The sequence below is a fragment of the Arachis hypogaea genome, chromosome 6, assembly GCF_003086295.3.
Source record: "Arachis hypogaea cultivar Tifrunner chromosome 6, arahy.Tifrunner.gnm2.J5K5, whole genome shotgun sequence".
NCBI lineage: Eukaryota > Viridiplantae > Streptophyta > Magnoliopsida > Fabales > Fabaceae > Arachis > Arachis hypogaea.
The window spans coordinates 116,186,383-116,207,994 of NC_092041.1; the positions used below are offsets into that span (position 1 = coordinate 116,186,383).

At 28.1% G+C, this 21,612-nt stretch overlaps 1 protein-coding gene and 1 non-coding gene across 2 annotated transcripts; both read left to right on the plus strand.

Annotated features, from left to right (window-relative positions):
- Window positions 1–105: 105 nt before the first annotated feature.
- On the plus strand, window positions 106–2,069 carry LOC112756071 (uncharacterized). Its single transcript, XR_011862769.1, has 2 exons — window positions 106–480; window positions 1,464–2,069. It is a non-coding gene; the product is annotated as an uncharacterized protein (transcript).
- Window positions 2,070–8,571: 6,502 nt separating this feature from the next.
- Window positions 8,572–13,893, plus strand: LOC112756072 (uncharacterized). The gene is made up of 13 exons (XM_025804491.2): window positions 8,572–9,003; window positions 9,629–9,800; window positions 10,181–10,261; window positions 11,068–11,162; window positions 11,241–11,356; window positions 11,463–11,573; window positions 11,691–11,800; window positions 11,883–12,192; window positions 12,298–12,375; window positions 12,456–12,506; window positions 12,630–12,719; window positions 13,038–13,115; window positions 13,559–13,893. Exons 1-13 carry the CDS (start codon window positions 8,994–8,996, stop codon window positions 13,607–13,609), a joined length of 1,353 nt encoding a protein of 450 aa, XP_025660276.1. The 5' UTR covers window positions 8,572–8,993; the 3' UTR covers window positions 13,610–13,893.
- The last annotated feature ends 7,719 nt before the right edge of the window (window positions 13,894–21,612 follow it).

Consider the following 21,612-nt stretch of genomic DNA (forward strand, 5'->3'; position numbering starts at 1 on the left):
TTTCAATTAAATCCCTACCGTGTGTATAACGTTAAAGTTAACAGAATATTCTTAGTAAAAAACGAATATTCTTTAAATTTGGTTGGAGTGAGTAGCTGAAGAAACCTGCATTATTTCAAAATACCCAAATCACCCTTGCAGTTTATCACAAGTAAAAAAAGAAACCCTTTCCCTGTGGAGAACGCGATTAAGTCGTCCTCTGCTTCCCCTCTTTCAGGCCGTCATCAACATCCGTCGCTGGGGGCTTCTGCAAGGAAGGCTTGGTGGTTTGCCGTCCGTTGCCACCTTCCCTGTGAACCGGTCTGTTCTACTCTGTTCCGTTCGGAGGTGGTCAGTGCGTTCCCCGTCGCCGTCCGTCGCGGTGAAGCCCATCACCGTCGTTGCGCCGTATCGATCGGAGTCTCGTAGCGCCTGGCCTCCCGTCCCTGCATTGTGCGTCTGCTCCATCTCCCTGCACTCGAACGTTTTCTCTGAAAACAGGTCAGGAAAAAAAGCTTCTTTTGTTAGTTTTAAAAGTTGATGTGTATGCTAATTTTTTTTTTTTTAATAAAAATAACATTGGTTGAATATCTATTTCTGGGATTGATTTTTGGATTGTTTTGATAATGATTGTTTTAAGAATGCTCATCAGCTCATGTATCAAAAGACCATAGTTGAAATTGTTATGGAAATTTATATATACCCGTTTGATAAGTTTAAGTGACAGAGTGACAAATAAAAAGGAACAAAGAGAGTAGTTTAGATTTAAGTATGATTTATGCCGCTATCCATGGAGTCAAGGCCAGGGAGAGCTCAGTTATTGTTGCTATATTATGGGCAACTAGTTTGAGAGCTAGGGAGCCTATTCTATGAGAATTGTTTGGCTATGCTGTGTTGCCTTGCTGTTCTCATTACTTGCATCTTGTATTTCTAGCTGTCTAGGCCTAAGTATCTTGTTATTGTTGTAATTGTCATCGTCTGTTATTGTTGATCATTTAATAGGAGTAGTCAATTCACTCAATTGTCATAGTTGTTAGTTTTGTTATGATGGCCGTATAGACATAGAAGTATAGCTGAGATGATCTCAAGGGATTCATTTAGCCATTCCAATTTAATTACTAAGTTGCTCTCTACTGCTGGCCATTTTTCTTGGTTGTCTTGTTTGAAGGAGTTTTTGAAGGTGCATATTCTTTTTGGCAGTTTTTTCCATATAAGCTTTCACTATGTGATTGAGGATGTCGTATCTATAATTTAAAAACCTTGGGAACTGATTCGAGTAAGTGTGGACAATGTCAATATTGCAATTTGAAACATTCCTGCTCCATTTGATAACTTCACCATCCTGCAAACTAAGTTTAACAATGCTGGACTTGATCTCAATGACTTAGTCATCCTATCTGATATTTACATTATTTAATCACAGTTTTTTGTAGACCCCTTTATTTCGTTTTATCTGGTATATGTAACTTTGTGGTTTTGTAAAGGTGCACACACAATTGGAGTGTCTCACTACTCAACAATCAGCATCTGTTTGTACAACTTCACTGGGAAGTTAGATCAAGACCTTGCACTAGACAGTGAGAGTATGCACAAAATCTGAAGAAGTTCAAGTGCAAGAGCATCAATGACAACACCATTTTGATTGAGATGGACCCTGGTAGCCGCAAGACCTTTGATCTTGGTTACTATAACCAAGTTGTTAAGAGAAGAGGCCTATTCACTTCAGATTCTCAGTTGTTGGTCAACAGTGTTACAAAGTCTCTGGTGAACCAATTGCTTCAAAGGTCGCTTTGGAAATTCTATGCTCAAATTGCAATGCCTATGGAGAAAATGGAAAGAATTAATGTCAAGCCCGGGACACAAGGTGAAACCAGGAAGCAATGTGCATTGGTAAATAGTTAAGAGTAATATATATATATATATGGATTTGTGTCATGGTATGTGCAACTTTGTATTTTGTATTATTACTATATTTTGTCCTTTTGTGTTTGCTTATTTTATGCTATGCTGTAGGGTGCACTATTTCATAAGAGACCATATGGTGTGGGTGTTTTTTTGTGAGCTGGAATAAGTGGGTTCCATTTTCATAATTTTTTTCATTGGCATTTTTGTTTCATCGTTGTTAATTAAATAGATATGTGGTTTGGGTTTTTCTTTCTTTCTTAACATTTGTTTTTCGTTTGTTTGCTTGTACCTGAATCTTTAAGATCTTGTAAAATGAGAAACAAGATAGGGAAAAAACTAATATATGGCTATTAAAATCGACGGTAATGTTGTCGCTTTTTAAATTTAATATAGATCAAATATCGACACAAGCGCCGTCGATTTTAGATAATATTATCGACAATCAAGGTGTCACTTTTATTAAATATGTAAAAATCTAAAACCTATATTATCGACAAGGTAGCCGTCGATTTTATTAAAAGTTCATCGACAGCACAACAAGCCGTCAATTTTATTAGTTTTTTAAAAAATCGACACGCTTTAAAGCGACGGCAAAGCCGTCGATTTGGCTGTCGATTTTAACGGTATTTCTTGTAGTGTATAGGAATATCTTTCATTGAATATTTATAGTTTTATCGAATTTTCAATTAGGTTCCTGTACCTTTTTTTTCTTTTCAATTGAGTCCCTAAGGGTATACAAGTAATTTCACAATTTACTAACAGTTTTTTGTCGTTTGACGTTAACAAGGACTAAATTGAAAAAAAAAATAATATATAGGGATCCAATTGAAAAGAAAAAAAGTATAGGGACCTAATTGAAAATTCGGTAAAACTATAGGGACCTGCAGAGTAATTAAACCTAAAAGTAAAGTGGACGGGACTATTATGTCTGACAGATAAAAATATTGGGGATTGATTTGTATATTAATTTTTCTTGAGGACTAAAATGTTCGCTTTTAAATTTCTTGTGGACTGATTTAGATAATTACTCTGCCGAAAAATAAATTAAAAAATAATTTGTCTATCGAAATAAAACTTTAGGGATTGATCTGTGTATTAATTTTTTTTAGAGACTAAAATGTCCCCTTTTAAAATCTTTTAGGATTGATTTGAATAATTTTTATAAAGGGTTTCAATTTTTTCAGTTAAATAATTCACAGTCAACCCTAAATTAACTTTTTCTTTTCACTTTTGCAAAAATTATATATGAATAAATGAATTTAATTTTAATATATTATAAGTATAAAATAAGTTTATACGTACATCTAATCATATAATGTTACATCAATAAAAATAATTATTTTTTATATTGATTGTATAAATAATAATAAAAAAACAAGTGTAAATATATGATTGTGTAAAATATTTTACACTATAAATATATTAAATTAAACTCGATCTAAATAAATACCCAAAGAAATATAGAAAAAAACAAACAAATTTATGCACGTGCTATGGAAAGATTTTGTGGTGGGTCCTGACTCCTGAGCCTAGATAAACCTATGCCTTGTTACTGGGCCTGGGCCTCGTAAAGGACCATCTTCAATACCTGACGAGCTAAACCTAACTACATTATCACCATCATCCTTGATTCATTCTCTCCAAAAAAAAAGAAAAAAAGAAAAAAAAGAAACCTTGATTCATTGACTAATAAAAGTTTTATAATTCACAAATAATCTCCAAAGGGATGTTCCACTAGATTCAAAAATGGTGAGAAGTTGAAAAAGCAACTAAAAGACATTTAAGCCTAAATGGTTAAAAAACTCTCTTAAATTTTATTTATTGATGGAATTAGTTATCTAAATTTTTGTTATAAATATTTGCCAGCCTCAATTACTACTGTTTGATAAAATTATTTATTTTAAATAATCAAATTAAATATCGTATAGTAAGTTCATGTAATTATTTTTATTTACTACAATATCCATATAATTCAAGTCCTACTCTATATAAATAAGCATATTATATTAAGAGGGGTGTTAGAGAGCTAACAAATTTTATAATTTGTAACCATCAATTAGCTATTATTAATATTTTTAATAATATGAGATTACATATAATAATATAAAATTATTTGTTTTTTTTTTTTTTGTTAGTTAAGTACTCACCAAATTTTAATAAAATTGTTGATTTTATAGACTTTTTCATATATCAATTACATTATTATTGTTGAAAGTTGTTGAAACGAGCAATGGTCCTAACCCCTATTCTTTTACATTATACTGCACTAAACTTTATAAAAAGAAGGCTAAGTTATTGTCCCCCTAAATGGTGGGGGCTTTGTTCATTTAACTACGAAACTTGTTAATTAGGTAACTCACAGTCTACTACTCTAGCAATTGTACTGTATTCTTATCAAGGTTATAAAAATCGAATCTGTTATCAAACCACTTTAACTATTGATTTATTGATTTACTAATTTAATCGCTTTAACTATGGTTTAATCAAAATAACCATTTTATATCTACCCATATTATTATTATTATAATTTATTACAACAAAGTGATGATAAGAAAAATAAAACTATAGCCAATGAGTAATAGTTCAAATGGCATAGTTTTTTCATACTCAATTAAGAAGTTGCGAGCTCGAGTCTCCTATCTTTAGTAAAAAATAAATAAATAAATAAAACTATATATGAACATTCACATGCATTTTGTTCCTAGGCCGCAAGCAATGCAAGACCAATTCAAATTAGGCTTTTTTTTTTCTTTTTCCAATTTATTTTCAGAAAGCTATTAGGTATAGATTGATCATTGATCATTGATGTATGTGTTACATACTCATAATGTGAATATTATAATTACCTAAAACAAAATAGCAGTGTGCATATTTAATTACCTAATTCCAATAGATGACAGGTTCTCCAAAGTTGAAAGAATGAAACCATAGAACAAGTTATTAGAAATATTAAGATATTGTAAATTTTGATCGTAGCGTATCCATTTTGAAATTGACTCATGAAAAATTTTATTGAAAATTGTTAGAGGAATGGATCACCAGTTCTTTTTTAGGTTTTTTTTTTTTTTGGTGACTATTTTTAGGTTTAATTATTCTGTTGGTCTTTATAGTTTTGTAAAATTTTTAATTAATTTTTTATATATTTTTTTTTAATTGGGTCCCTGCACCAATTTTTTTTCAATTAAGTCTCTTTCAATAGTAATTAGCTTAATTTTATAGGGACCCAACTAAAAAAAAATTGGTACAGGGACCTAAATAAAAGAAAAAAAAAGTGTATGGACCTAATTAAAAAAAATTTGGTGCAAGAATTCAATTAAAAAATATATATATAAGGACCTAATTAAAAATTTTGTAAAATTATAGAAACTAACAGAGTAATTAAACCTATTTTTTATTAGTTAATTAAACTTTAGGCAATATAGAAACAAGAATCAAACAAACCAACATGTAATTAGTCATGGTTTATACCTTAATACTCTCAGCATACAAGGTGGATTAACAAATTAAAAAACATTCGGTAAAATCCTTAAATTTGTTGTTATATAGTAGTGTAGACATCAAATTTTAGTGGTCGTTTTGTATGAAAATTCATAAGTTCAAGTTTATGTATAAAATAAATAATTAAGATCTGAAATTCTGAATCCATACTTTTTCTTTCTTTAAATTAAATATTATTTTTTGTTAGTGTTATGTTATCGATAAATTAATATATTAGAAATTAAAATAATAATCTACTCTTGAATTTTATTTTGAAACAATAAATAGAAGGATTGGCCATACGTTATATGCAAGCTTATTCAACATACATTTCATGATTTCTCATGGCACTTCTCAAGTGACGAAAATAGAATACAACTTACCTTAAAAGAAAAAAAAAAATACTTGTATTTGTAGAAAGATGATACAACAACGGGAAGATTCAAAGGGTAAAGAAAATATATACTTCGAGTCCAATGGAAATCCTTCTAGCTACAAATTCCGGGTCACAAATCACCATGGGTTGTTAGTTAGTAAAATACATATATAATAATGCATTATGAATATCGGTGATTACTCGTACAAAAATGTTTTCATATAATTAAAAATAATAGCAACAGTTAGATAATTTAAAATATAATATTAAAATTAATAACAAAAATTAGCCTTTAGCATAAAATATATTAAAAATAAATAAAAAATATATGTATTTGTACATAAATATATTAGTTGGTATTTTTTTTTTGTTTCAAAAGATAGAAATATTCGAATTTGAGAAATCATTGTAAGATAGGTTAAGATAGCCGAGAAAAGTCAAAAGATTCCTGTTTTGAGGAATTTCTCCATAAAACATATTGTTGGATAGATCAAGAGATTCCAACTTCTTCATACCCCGGTAAATTGATTATAAGATTGAATCTGAATTAGCCTAAATAAACAAGTTATTAGTTGAAAGATCAATGATTTTCGTGATTGTATTGACTCTGTAATCATAATCATGACCTTTTGTAAACGAATCAACTGTGTCATAATCAAACATTCCAATTCCTTCAAGGCCATAGTAATTTTCTGCAATCATTTTAGTGACATTGTAGGTAGATCTTGGCATTTATAAAGTAATTTTTGTGAGTTTTTTATTTATAAAAAATAGTAGTATTAATGATTGGTATAATTTTAAAATTAAATTACAGTTTTTTAAGAAACTATTTAAAAGTTTATAAAAAAGTTAAAAAAAAAAATGATTTCTCTCGTAATATTACTATTTTTTTATCATATTTTTATAAAATAAATACTTTTAGAACTAAAAATTCAAATACAAAATAATTTATTTATAAACTATTTTTAATATAGCTATTTATTGTTTAAATTATTTTTTTAAAAGGAATTTAATTAAGTTTTTTATCCAAACTGAACCTAAATTATCTTATCTTGTAACTAGGGGTGGAAAAAGACCAGGCGGTCTATCAGGGGCCTGCAGCCTGGCCTGTTATAAAATAGGCACAGGCTCAGGCTGTTTTATAAAAGCTTTATTATATTAATAGGTCAGGCCCAGGCTCACTAATTAGCCTGGCCTGGCCTATCAGGCTTGTTTGGACTTTTTAATACATAATTACATATATAAATAATTTTTTTATTATTAACAAAATTATGAGATATTTTAAATTTATTATATTTAATTATAAATAGTTTTGTATATTTTAAATACTTTAAAGTTTAAAAATTCTTATAAATATTAAATATGACATTTTACATATAAATATGTTTATTAAAAAATATTTTTTTAAATAATATTTTTATTTTTGTAAAAAAAAATTAGCAAGCCTTTTAATAGGCTTCAGGCCAAGCCAAACTAAATAACAGGCTAGGCTTAATATTTTGAAAAAAGCCTATAGCAAGCTACAGGCCAAGCTCAGGCCAATCAACTACATGACAGACCAGACCTATTAAGAGCAAAGCCTGACCTGACCTGACCTGTTTTCACCCCTGAGTTCCTCAAGCTATCAATATTTTAGTGAACATATTACTAAATTCCTAAACATGTATTTCTCTCAAAATAATCTAAAAACTCTTGAGAGATAGACAACTAAAGAATAAAACCTAATGAATTTCAATGATAAGTTTTAATAAATCTTGCATAAATAATAAAAAATTCATATAACTTTTCATAGTCATTAACGAATCTTTTAATAACTTTTCACCGTAATTATTCACCCTATATTTTCTCCTTATATTTCTATATAAATTTTATTCTCTTGCTTGATCCTATTTTAGTACTACTTCTAGAAGTAGATAAGTTTTATGGTCAAATTACCTAAGTGATTTTTTCAAATTGAATATGGGCCTACTAATAATTTGTTAGGCCAATTACAGATAAAGGACATTGTTTACCGTGCATTGATAATTTGCCTCGCATTTTTTGTGTACTAACAATTCGTACCAATAAAAATTGATTTCGTTATCGGCAAATTCATTAAAATAATAAAAATAACGCAGAGTAAAAAAAAATCATAAAATTAAAAATAGAATAAATTACCATTTATACCAATAAAAGATACAGATGCTGATAAATGTACCCATATAAGAATAAAACGACAATTATAACTACAAAAATGGCTTCCGTGTGCTAAGAGTATCCGGATATTAGTTACAAAATTGGTCCATTAAGATATTTTTGGCACACGAAAATTATCTTCCATGGATACAATTATCGTTTTATTCTTATATAAATATATTTGACAGCGTTTATATCTTTCATAGATACAAATAGTAATTTATTCTTAAAAATAAAAAAGTAAATTGGTCCTTAACAATTCCTTTAAATATCTGTATTAAGAAAATCACGTCAAAAAATACGGACCACAAAATTATCCATCCTACCAAAAATTTCAGCCGAAATATATTCAATTAACATTATATTTTTAAATGTAAATTCAATTCAAATTCAATTGATTTTTACTCTTATTTCCACTGCACCTTACCGAATATCCAAAAGAATCTTAATCCAATCTACACCCGTGCAATCAAGATAACTGAATCAATTTATGACATGATTCTAAAATCTAAATAACTCCCACACACAAAGTCACAAACTTCAAAGGTGCCGACAAAAAAATAAAAAAGAAAAGAAAAGAAAAAAACCGAGGCTAGAATTCACCGAAAAATCAACGGTCTCAAATCTGCCACGTAAGTATTCACGGAATCAGCATCAGCATAATTTGCAATCACACACATTACCGAATATTCCACGCCAGCCACTTTCTTTGAACTACACTCTCTCTCTGCATTGCGATTTCTTCAAAATCCTGAATATATTTTTTCTTTCCTTCCCCTTATTTTCCGTGTGTTTCTCTTATTTCCCTTTCTTTCACGCACCCTCTCTATCGATTTTGAATTTTAATGGCTTGTTATTACTCATCGCAGCTCAACCTAGCTTCGAACTTCTTCTTGCTGCTGTTGTTTTCTGTTTTCTCCCCAAATTCTGCACAGTTGAATTCCATAGAAAACGAAATTCTCAAATCAGCTTCCTTTCAGATTCCGATTATCAAGCCTTGTACCTGCTTTTGACGAACATATCCCAAACACACACAGCTCAAAGTAGAGAAGAAAAGAGGGAAAAGCCGTTGACACGAAAAATGGGAAAGCGTACCTACTTTAACCTTATATCTTTTTTTTTTAAATTATTTTTTGGTTTTTCAGGGGATAAATAATCTTTTTCTATAAATAGATAGTTTTTTTTTTGGAATAAGGTGCTAACTTTTATAATTAATGATTTGAATTTTTAGTGTTTTACATTATCATCCAACAAAAGTGTAGAAGGATATCTGTTTATGATGAGTAACGACATGTGTTACGATAGCTTTTTAAGTCTTCATGATTTGTCAAATTCCTAAATTGGAAATTTTGATTAGCTGACGTAGAAGGTATTCTCAAATAGGGATAAAGAAAATATCTTCTAAACCAATCAAAACCTTAGATTTTTCTTTATTAATGAATAAATGTACGTGATTATTCATGTAGACTATCTTTTGAGTTTTGACCAATGAGAGAATTGCAAAATAAAATGTAAGGGACTAGGAACATAAATTTTGTAAAGATAACGACTATTATGACTGGTGCATGCAATTTAAGCTAGTAATGTGAAGGTTCATTGCTATGTTAATTGTAGTGAATTTAATGTGTTATGTTGAATGTTGCATATTGAGTTCTACCTAAAATGTTTGGTGGGAGAATTGAGTGCTGTTTGTTGTTTGGTTTTGTTTTGGGATAGGTAATTCTCAAAAGAAGAATGCTGCAATATTGTTGGACAGTGATGATGAGGGTAGTGTGAGTTCATCATCGAGTGCCCGAACTGACAAAATGTCGGTGACAGGGAACGAAGAGGTGCACGTTGATCAGGAGACTCTGCTCGAACAAGCTCTTGATGCATTAGATGAGAAAAGGTAGTTAGTTATTTCACTTGCAATCATAATTTAGAAGAGTTTTTAACATTGAAATTTGCAACCATAAATTATATGAATGTGTATGATAATAAGTCTAAATGCATGTTAGAAGAAAGAAGTGGTTTAGCATGAAAATTTGCAATGGTAAAGAACATGAACTAAGTTCATATTTGGTTATGCTTATCTTGGAGGAAAGTAGTTGTTTCAATTTTGTAGGTAGCTCTCTTAGTAAGGTTTTTAGTTTAAGCTGTTTTGAACCTGTAATAAGCTTCTATCGTATGCTAAATATATTCACAGTTTTAGCTTATTCTATTTAAACCACCTTCATTTTGAGCCTAAGGGTCTTCTATTTTATGTCTTCTCTTTTCTTCTTGATAAAGGGGTTCTACAAGAGAGAAAGCTTTGTCAGTGATCATTGAGACATTTAATAGCAATGTGCAGCATCAGTTTGTGGAGAAGAAGTAAGCATCTGTCTAACAGTTTTTCTCATTATACAATTATTTGATTATGTTTCCTTCTGTAATTTACCTAATATATGTTTCTAAAGGGACATAATGATAATCATTATAGCTATATCTGCTTTTTATCAGACATCTCTATATATAAGCCACGGTCTGCCCATGTTTGCTGCATGGTTCTTCTTTGTTTCTTAGTGTATAGATTTGAGTTGAATGTCTGTAGTTTGGTTGTGTTGAAAATGGAAATTATCTTAGGGCCCTCGCGATTGTATGTTCAAATTCCCCACTAGCTACTTGCAATTGTCCAAAATTTTCCATCGCCTAAATAATTCTTTTAGTTCAAGTAATTTCATATTACATAAGTTGCAGTTTATTTGAGGTAAAATTCAGAAATTGAAGTAAAATATAAATATTTCTCATATTTATATGAATCATTCAAACGATTTGAAGTCGATCCTTAATTTTTGTGTTCAGAACTTATCTGTTGTAATTGTGTTAGTACATACAATTGAACCAAGTTACCATTCAATTAAGTTACATATATATTTTTTTTGTCTTCCTAGCACTTATGCCTGCACTACTATGCTGTCTTGTTGACTCTGTTTCTAAAACCATGTCTACTCTTCCTGTTTATGCGATTTATCTTCTTTTGTATTTGTTATTTCTCTAAAAATGATGATTGCTATTTGAGGTATTAATGTCAGATATTATTCTTGTCAAATAATGAGATGATATATGTTACTCATATTTATTGATCTATCAAACTATGATAGTTAGGAGTATAATCTTGAAGTGCTTTCCTTTTTCAGATTTGCTACCTTATTACATTCTTGTCTTGCTTCAATAAAAAAAGGATCCAAAAAGGCATCTGCAAAGGAGATAGCATTGGCATCTCATGCAATCGGTAACAACTTGATTTAACTCACATATGCTTGATATATTACGTTTCATTTGATTAATATTTAATCTAATTCTTTTGTAGGCCTTTTGGCCATTACTGTTGGTTGTGGTGATAATGCACGAGAAATATTTGAGGAATCAGTTAATACTCTGGATGAGTATCTCACATCTAAGTCAAACGCTACAAAAATTCCGCCTGTAAGTAGGAGTTTGTATTTTTTGGAATGTCTTGTATTCAAAATTTTCCTCTGGTTCTTCAGAGGCTCTTATTCTCAATTTCCTCTGCTAAATGCTATATATGTAGTTTCTGGAATGTTTGGCTATAATCACCTTTGTTGGTGGGAATGATGAAGAGGAAACTCAGAGATCAATGGACATATTGTGGAGAGTGATTCATCCCAAATTAGGTTCCAATGTAAGCATCTGTTTCAAATGTACTAATCAAGCTCGAGTGTAATATTTTTCCGACAATAACCGTGTTATCTTGACATTTCCATGATAAATTCACTGTTTCTTCTATTTTATTATTTAGGTAGTTGCGGCCAAACCTTCTGCTCCATTAATAACTGCCGTGGTATCTGCATGGTCCTTTCTCCTCTCTACCTTGAGTGAATTGAAACTGAATTCAAAATTTTGGCAAAGGTAAGCAATCCTGTTTCTGTGTTTACTCTTTGATTTGTGGTATTGACTAGGATCTAATTAAATGTTTCTAATGTTGATGCAGTTCCATATCTTATTTATCTAGTCTTCTAGAAAAGGAAGATCGGTCGGTACGCATTGCTGCTGGCGAAGCACTGGCTCTAATTTTCGATATTGGCAGCATACAGAAATTTTCTGCTGCATCTAATAGCACAGGTGATATGATGCAAGAAGAGAGTAAAGTGCAGGAAAGTTACATACATTTACAAGGATTGAAAGGGAAGGTAAAAAATCAAGTCGAGAACCTTTCTGTTGAGGCTGGGGGAAAAGGTTCTGCTAAGAAAGATCTTAATACTCAAAGGAACTTGTTCCGAGATATCTTGGACTTTTTTGAGGTGCTTTATTTTTCTCTCAATATTTGTTTGAATAATTATTTTCTAAGAATGTAGATATTGACATAACTTCTTTATTGACATTACTTTAATACTTTGTGATACTAGTATGGTGACTCTCCTGAAATTTCAATGAAGATTGGCGGTGATTCACTGCAGACATCATCTTGGTCCCAAATGATACAGGTTTTTACTTGCATTCATCATTACTTTTCTTTGAAAAATTCTTTTTACGTATTAGCAAGCTGACATTCAGATATTTGCAGTTGAACTATCTCAAGCACTTTTTAGGGGGAGGATTCATCAAGCATATGCAGGTTGGTGTTTACTCATGGCAACTTTCTTTCTTTTGGCAAGTTCCTAATAGTTCCAAAAAGCTTACAACTCCAGAGGTTTACTTATCCCATCCCTTTTCTTTGTCTTCTACCTTGGAAATTTAGGAAAATGAGTTCCTTCATGATGTTTTTAATTTCACCCCGAAGAGAAGATATCTTGGTGGCAATGAACCCCGAATGTCCAGTGGTGAAAAGGTTAGTTTGTTTTTAATCCCAATGAGTTTTTGGGATTTGGATCATCGCATGTTTAAAAACAAAAATGTTTTTTTTTTCATGTTCATATCTCTACCATTGATTGTTTATCCTTTTTCACTTCTTATTTTCTTGAGTAATCAAATCATTAGTGGAAATGTGAATATGACAAGTTCTTGTTTATTTTGAACAATAATGGATCTAAATCCGAGGTTTTTTTTTTTTTTGTTATATCAAATGTCCTCTCTAATCTTTGGCTACTTCCGAGTTTGCGTCGTACTTACCATTATTCACTGATCTGCATCATTCTCCCACTTATAGAGAATGTTCAAGTCTCCAAATTCCGTTCAGAACAAAGCAAGGACTCAATTGCTTAATAAACAACGATTGTTATCTGAGGTAACCTTTCTTAACATAGAGATCATCAACTCTTACTTTCCTGTTTAAAATGCATGGTTACAAGTTGATTACTCTTAGGTTACCTTCCTCACAGGTTGGCTTATTTTTCGCCACCAATTCATCTCCATCTTCGTTTTTGTCCTCATTCCATTGTTCTTTTAAATTATATTGCAACAAAATCGTCACGATGGGGATCTCAATCTAAACATGTCAAACCAATATTCACTTTCTACCCTTTGTTAATAAAAATTGGTCATAGTTACAAAAGCTAGCTATTTGTGTTGGCAATGACTTAATGCACCAAGTTCAAGATGATCCAATGCTATAAGATTTGATTGCAGTTGGTGGTGTATACTTACATCATAATATAATCCTTGTTCACTTTATGATTATGTTGTCAAATTAAAATATTGTTGGGTTAATTCATTTTTTTTTATCAACAGGGTAGAAACTTAGGTCATTATGCAGCTAATGCAGGTGATGATGAAGCATGAGCTTTGGATTGGAGTGGAACTACTTATTTGCTGGGATGATGTTCACTTGAGAATTTGTTCACTAATCTTATACTTCATCATTTTCTGCTATTATTGTTATTTTGACTTAATGGCTAGGAATCTGATTTTTGCATGTTGTCCCAGCATGACAGAATATTTGCTTGTTATGTACATAGGTGGCCCCAAATATTTATGCCTTCTCTACATTGTGGTGGCCTATGTGATCAAGAATGCAACATTATATAGAAACTAGAAATTAATGTATAATTCTTGTTCTCATTTTATGTTTTCTCTTCATTTTCTCCATTTTCTCTTCCACTTTCTTTCTTTCTTTCTAGACCTATTTTCTCTTGAACCAAATAGGGGTGTACATGGGCCGGGCCACACCGGGTTTGACTTAACACAGACCCGACCCGAAATATGACCGGGCCTAATTTTTAGATCCTAACTCGATCCTAAACCCGATGAAACCTACGCACTTTCGGGCCGGGTAAAAACCAAGTCTTTATCATGTAAAAATCATCTAATCTCTAACCAATTATTTCACAATTCACATAGTAAAATTCACTTAAAAAATATAACAAGAACCAACCCTTCTCTAAAATTAAAGCATAACTATAATCAATACTAATATTGTTTATAACACCAAATATTTAAATCAATACAAATAACACAATATTATGCATTAGTCTAAAATTTTATGCATTTTAAACATAAAACATTAACTTATAATCTTATAATGACTAATAACACAAAATATTAAGGTTTACAATATTTAAATTTCACATAAGAATAGCCATCATCCATCACTAATAACACAAAATATTAATTGTGTATGATGACTGGGCTATTGGATCGAGTTCGGGTGACCCGAGCTATGACCCGAATCTAACTCGAAATAATGACCGAGTCTATTTTTGAGATCCCTACTTAACCCTAAACCCGATAAAATCACTAAATTAATCCCTAAAGTGTTCGGGGCTGGACCGGGTCTTCGGATCGGGCCAAATCATGTACACCCCTAAAACCAAAGATAGTATATAGAGAGAAGAAATTGTGTATCTACTAAGTATTAACACCAATTTAAAGTTTATATAGCTCTTCTTTAAGCATGTTTTCATGATAGAACCCACCTTTCCTTAATTTCATATTATACTAGACAAATTTCAATGTGCTGTTAAGTAAAACATTTTATATTGATAATTAACAACATACTTTAAACAATATATATCTACGCTAAACATTATTACGTACTGTGAAATAAGAGGAAATGGACTAGTATTATTTGAAATAATCCAAAGTGGAGAATGATTGATGTAAGTGGAGGGTGCGTGGAAGCTGTAAAAGGAAGATTAAAAGGATAGTGACATGAAATGAGAATAAGAGTACGTGAAAGTTACAATGGACTCAAAAATTAAGGTGGCGACAAAGTAAACTTACACACACTGCTACTTTCTAAGTACTTGTCATCCATCTCACTAGATTCTCCCTTGAAATCACTCATATCATCCTTGAAGGTGTTTTTATACTCATGAGTTTAACATATTATTTCTAAGAGTACTGCTACACATACAAGTTTTTTTTGGCATACAAGTCATATAAGTCACTTGGACATGCAAGTTATACAAGTCACTTGTATAATGTGCGTGTAAAATCACGTTGTTCCTCTTTGTATTCCGCGTTCTTCCTCTTCATTCTTTGCGTTTCTCCTTCTTTTTCTTTGCGTATTTTATTTTTATCGTCGTTTTTTTTATTACTGTTGTTATTGCTATATTTTTTCCCTCCTCCTCTTTCTATTGATTTTGCAATATTATGTATTTTTTTTCTTTATTTGATTTTTTTCTCGCAAGAAGAATTATGAGAATATGAAATAAGAAGATGAAGAAGAAGCAGCAGAAGATGAGGAAAAGGAAGAGTTTTGAATTATGCAGAATTTATTAGCACATATACACCGAAAATTTTTAAACAATACACTCGAATATCTTCGTGTTACACCCAAATATCTTTGTATTACACCCAAATTTGCTGCAAATACAGAAAAATGTTTTATTTAATACTGCATTTTTTTCTTTTTTTTATTTATTTCTTTTAGTTGAAGAATGTAAGTTCATCCTCTTTCAAATAATTTTGCAGTATTATGCGTTTCTTTTTCTTCTTTCTTTGATTTTTTTTGTTTTTATTGTTGTTAAAAGAGTAAAATAAGAAGAAATTTGAGAAGATAAAAAAAAAGATGAATAAGAAAAAAAAAGAAAATGATGATAATGATGATGAAAAAGAAGAAGAAGAAGCGGTAGAAGATGAGGAGGAGGGAGAAGAAGAGTCTTGAATTATGCAGAACTTATCAGTACACATACACCAAAAATTCTTAAACAATACACTCAAATATCTTCGTGTTATACCCAAATTTGCTGCAAATACAGACAAATATTTTCTTTAATGCATAACTTTTACATTACATTCAATTCAAACCATCAACGATAAAACATTATTCACCTACAAAATCATAAACTACCAACGAAAAAATTAGCTAGAATCGAACCACACCTCAGCCACTTAATTGGATTCAAAACAATAATCAATTTCGTTCTGATTCAATTGACAATCTGAACTTGAATTATTCATTATCTTTAACAACGAGATAATTGATGATGGAGGAGAAGGAGAAAAAGGAAGGAGGAGAAGAAATTTCAATAAAAAAGAGGAGGAGGAGGAGGAGGAAAAAGAGGTGTTGGTAACGACGATAACAAAAGAGAAGAAGAAGCGTGCAGTAACGGCACGAAAAAGAACGTGCGCACGTGAATATAAATTACTTGTATAATCTTGTATCAAAAAATGACTTATATGTGGAGAATAATTGTATTTTTAAAGTCAATTTTATGTTGTTTATTATTTGATATTTAATTTTTATAGTAAATTTTAAATATTTAAAAACTATTTATTTTTATATTTTTAAATTAAATACTAATTCTTAATTTTTTTGACAAGTTGTACACTCTTTTTTAGGCACACTATAGCAATCGTCTATTTTTAAACATATTTATATAAAAATGGTTATAGTTTTATCAAATTTATAATCAAATTTTCAGTTTAGAAGCTTTTAATTATTTTTTTTTACATCGTTTTGAATGTTATAATTAAATTTTTTTGTTTTAAAAATATTAAAATTAATAGAATACTTAAAAAATAAGAGGAAGTTTAATTTTAGAAATTTAACTCTCAAGTATAGTATCTTTAATTTAAGAATAAAATATTTAATTAATTTTAATAATTTTTTATATGATAATGACTTAATTACGATATTCACAATATTATAAGAACTTAATTAAATACTTTTAAAATATAAAAAAATTTAATTATAAATTTGATGAAACTATAAACACTATCGGAAAAAAATAATGTTGAGCTATATAAAGATTGGTAAGATCTATGAATAGATAGTGTATTTTGAAAAAACATGTGTAATTTACACTTATCTATTTGTAGCTAAAGTGCTAAACGTAATTCTTTTTATCCTTGACTTTACCATTACCTACATCATAGGCACCACTTTACAAAGTTATAAGGATCTCTGTGCATGGCATGTGCTCTTTTGAAAACTTTTTGGGCCATGATCGATGGTTTCTTTATCTCAGCCACTTCCTTTTGAAAATTGCTCTTCACTTAAAAATGATTAAAAAAATAAAACTCTTACGAGAAACAATTTTGAGATCCTAAACAAACTAAACTAGGTAATATGAGAGAAATTAGTATAAATAATAATTAAATATCCGAGATGAAAACAATAACATAAATGATACGATACACTATCAAAGAATAAGGCCATCCAATGTGTAGGGGAAAGAACAGGAAAATGTAATTGTTGATGAGACCGATGTGAAGGAAAGTAATTATCAAATCAATTTGGATTTGTCGAATAGTCAGCTCACTCGCGTGCTTAAGTTAGTGTCGAGAATTCGAATTTCGCCTTGTGTAAGCAGTAATTATTGGCCAGTGACAGACCCTTAAATGTAACTTAGATCCGCAACGAATTAATCTTTGATCTGTCGAATTAAAAATTATTGCAGACAATTAAAAAAAATAATTATTATCACAGGTATGACATAAGCCTTTCGTCACAGTTTTTAATGAAACTATTGACTTTAATTTTTGCCGTCCTTATTAATTTTCTGAAGGATTCAAAACTTCAAATACCATGCTGTTAAAAAAAATTGAATTTAAATTTTCTGAATTTTAAATTTTATTTTAAATAATAAAGTGTAATTTCTTATCATTTATTTTATAGGTGAGACTGAAAGAAAATATGAGAGAAAAATTATTCAAAAATGAGAGATCACATTTTATCTCTAAAGTAAAAAATCAAAATTTAGATAATCCAAATTTAAAAAAATTAATGAAAAGTAACAAAAAAATTTATACCATAAAAAATATAAAAAAGGTGTAAACATTATAAATATTTTTTCTTTTATATTAACAATCTCATTCGTTCAATTCTACAATGAAAAGAAAATCTTATTTTTTTAGAAACTAATATGTAAATTTTTATCAAATTTAAGAAATGTAGAAAGATTGTTCATGTCTTTGGAACAAATTTAAAGTCCGTTACCAACTTCAAAAATTAGCTTAGTGATTTCCTCCTCTTTATTTTTACCTTTGTAAGTAATGTAAAAGTTTTAGAAAATATTCTTAAATATTGTATGATGTATATGTTTTTTTTTTCATGTTGATATTTATCCCATAAAACATAAATAATATAATATAATATAATATTTATTCTGTGATTAAAAATTTAGTGATGTATAAATTTTTTCCATGAAAAACAATAAAGCTTCTCAAACTGTATTACTCGTATTTAAAATTTTAATATTCTTTCTTTAACTGTAAATTTCAACATTATTATTCTCTTCTAATTTTAGAGCAAGCATATTTAAATAAATAAACAATAAATTAAAAAATACTTGTGTTAAAAAATTGATTATTAAATTAATTACTATATATATTTATATATATTATTTAATTTATTTTTAATATATATATTTTATATAAATAATTAATTTAAAATTGATTTTTTATGTTCACATAACATGATCGCAGTAAATTACTAAATTGGGCCAGCTGTATTTATTTGACCAATATCCTTCGTTCTTCATTTCTTCTATATGAGTTGGGACCATATCTAACCATTCAACCACCATCTTTAAATATTAGGCCTATTTAAACTAAAATCTTAAATACCACGTGCTAAAACTTGATCAACGAAAATTTGTAAAAAATTGTATATGAATGTCATAGTTAAATCCATAAATGGTATATATGATAATGTAAGATTTTTTGACGTGGAATATTTCACAATGTAGGCTAAGAAAAGACACCTTAAAAAGAGCTCACATTCTAGATGGATGCTACAAAATATTTTACCCTATTTATAACATATCACAGTATAAAATTATGTAGGTTGCACTAGTGTAAAGATTCATTATATACAGATTTTGTACATATATATTTTATAATTAAAATTAGTGATACGTGTTCTTTTTTCTTCTATTAAACTAAATTCTAATGTAAATGCGAAGGCTGTAATTATAGTATAGTACAAATATTTGCACATTGTTAAATGTTAATTCCTAACTCCTTTTAAAAATAGTTGATGCCGTTAAAATTGTTACTAATTACACTTTCTTTTTCTTAATAGCTGGACGCACCAAATTTTTCAAGTAATACAACGATTATGACTTTCTTCGTTTGGACTATCGACTCAAGTTTATTTTCTTTTTTCTTTTCCTAATGTAATATACTATTAGATAAAACAATCTATAGCTATATGACGGTAAAATAATATATATATATATATATATATATATATATATATATATATATATATATATTCTCATTACAAAATGTTTTGTTTTAGTAAACCAATTATTTTTTCATTTAGTTAGTATGTTGTTTAGAAAACGGAAAGATAATTTAAATAGTAATTTTGGAATGTTGATTATATTATTTGTGGATAAATTTGTGATTATTACAAGATTTATCTATTATAGTAAACTTAGAATATTCGTAGATTTAGAATTTATTTGGGTGAGTTTATAAAAAAAATTAATTATCTTTATTCAAAAAATTATTTTAAAAAATAAAAATAATTTTATGTTTAAATATTTTATATAAAAAATATTTTTATTTATTAATTATATTTAAATATAATAATATAAAAATATTTTTTATATATTATTATGTGAAAAATATTTTTTAAAGTAAAGTAATTTTAAATTGTATAATTTTTTAGTTGAATAACGGAAGAAAAACACAAAAATATTGTTAAAAGGCACAAAAAAATTTAGTTCATTCCATAATACATAAATTATTTTTAATTATGCAGATTGTTTAGTTGAATAATACCAAAAAAAATCTATAAATTTTAATAAAAATACAAAATAATTAGTTAAAAAATATAAAAAAATTAGTTGAATAATACAAAAGTATAATTTAAGTAACACAAAAATTATAATCATAAGTTTTTAATTTAAGTTGTACATATGATATAAGACATTGTATAAGATATATTTTACATTATATTAAAGAATTATTATGACAACTACGATATTTTTTAGAAAGAACGGATAAAACCAACAAAATAAAAAATTATTATATTTATTGAAAATTTTAAATTTTTTCTATACTATGTATGTATATGTAATTTCAGATTTAACTCAATAAAATAAAATTTAAAAAAGACATTCTCGTTCCAATGTGTGTATTCTATAAGTGATTGTCGTTACAATTTAAATTTTGTACATATCTATGAAACTATTATTAAATTTAAATATAAAAAATATTTAATTATTATAAAATTTATTTAAAAGTCTTAATTAATTTAAATCTATATTTTTTAAAATTTAATTTAATTATCTTTAATAAAATAATTTTTAAAAATAAAATTAATTTTTATCCTCACAACTTTATTAAAACTGTGCATCAATTGTTACTGCTTCATATAAAGAGTATTAGATTGTTAATAATTAATGAGATCAAAAATTATTTATATATTTTATGATTTATAATTTCAGTTATGAATGATAGTATCAATAAAAAAAACACTTATTATTTAACTAATAACTTTTGTATTTGTACTTTAATAAGATCGTAAGATTTTTGTTGATGTAGTATTTTAAATTTGAATGACATTTTAAGATTTATATTAAACTATAATTATATTTTAGTATATTTATTTATATTTTATTAAATTATATAATTATAAAACAGTTATTTTAGTTTAATCATAGTTAAACCAATTAGTCTAATGAACTAATAAATCAATAATTAAAACGGTTTGATAATTGATATGATTTTCAGAAACTTTTTTTTAAGACTAGCTAATGTAATAGGTTAGTTGATTAATTAGGGTGTTAAAAACTTATAGTCCAATTTAATTCAATATGATCTAATTTAAATTTAATTATAAAATATATCAAAATTAAAAACAATTTGTATTGGACTTAAATTAAATTTTAGGTTTAACTTTTAAAATTTATTTAATCTAATTCAAATAAATTATTTTTTTTGTTTTTATAGTTAAATTTATATCTCACTTATAATATATTCTTGTTTTATGAAGTAATCCTATTAAATTTTTAAAAAAATTAAAAAAAAATATAAAAATAAAAGATAGATAACTATTATTTAAAAAAATATTTTTTATAAATTATATATATCCTAGATATAGTGCTAGAAATTTTATTATAATTATATTTCAGGTACAATGTACTCAATTTATACACGAACTTTTAAACTATATTTTAATTGTAGCATTTTAATAGTTGACTATTTTTGTTGTTTATATTTTTTATCTGTAATATTGAATATTCAAAATAAATATTTTCCATTAATATTATAAAAATTGAGTGCCTTAGTGTATTTTCATCATAGTTTAAATTAGTTATAAATTTTCTTACTAAAAATAATAGCTATTGCCTATGGGTATGATATTAAAATTCAAATTCAACTTG

Coding starts and splice junctions, on each gene's coding strand:
- LOC112756072 (XM_025804491.2), top strand. Junction 10,262..11,067: donor CATCAGTTTGTGGAGAAGAA/GTAAGCATCTGT, acceptor TTCCTTTTTCAG/ATTTGCTACCTTATTACATT. Junction 11,357..11,462: donor ACGCTACAAAAATTCCGCCT/GTAAGTAGGAGT, acceptor CTATATATGTAG/TTTCTGGAATGTTTGGCTAT.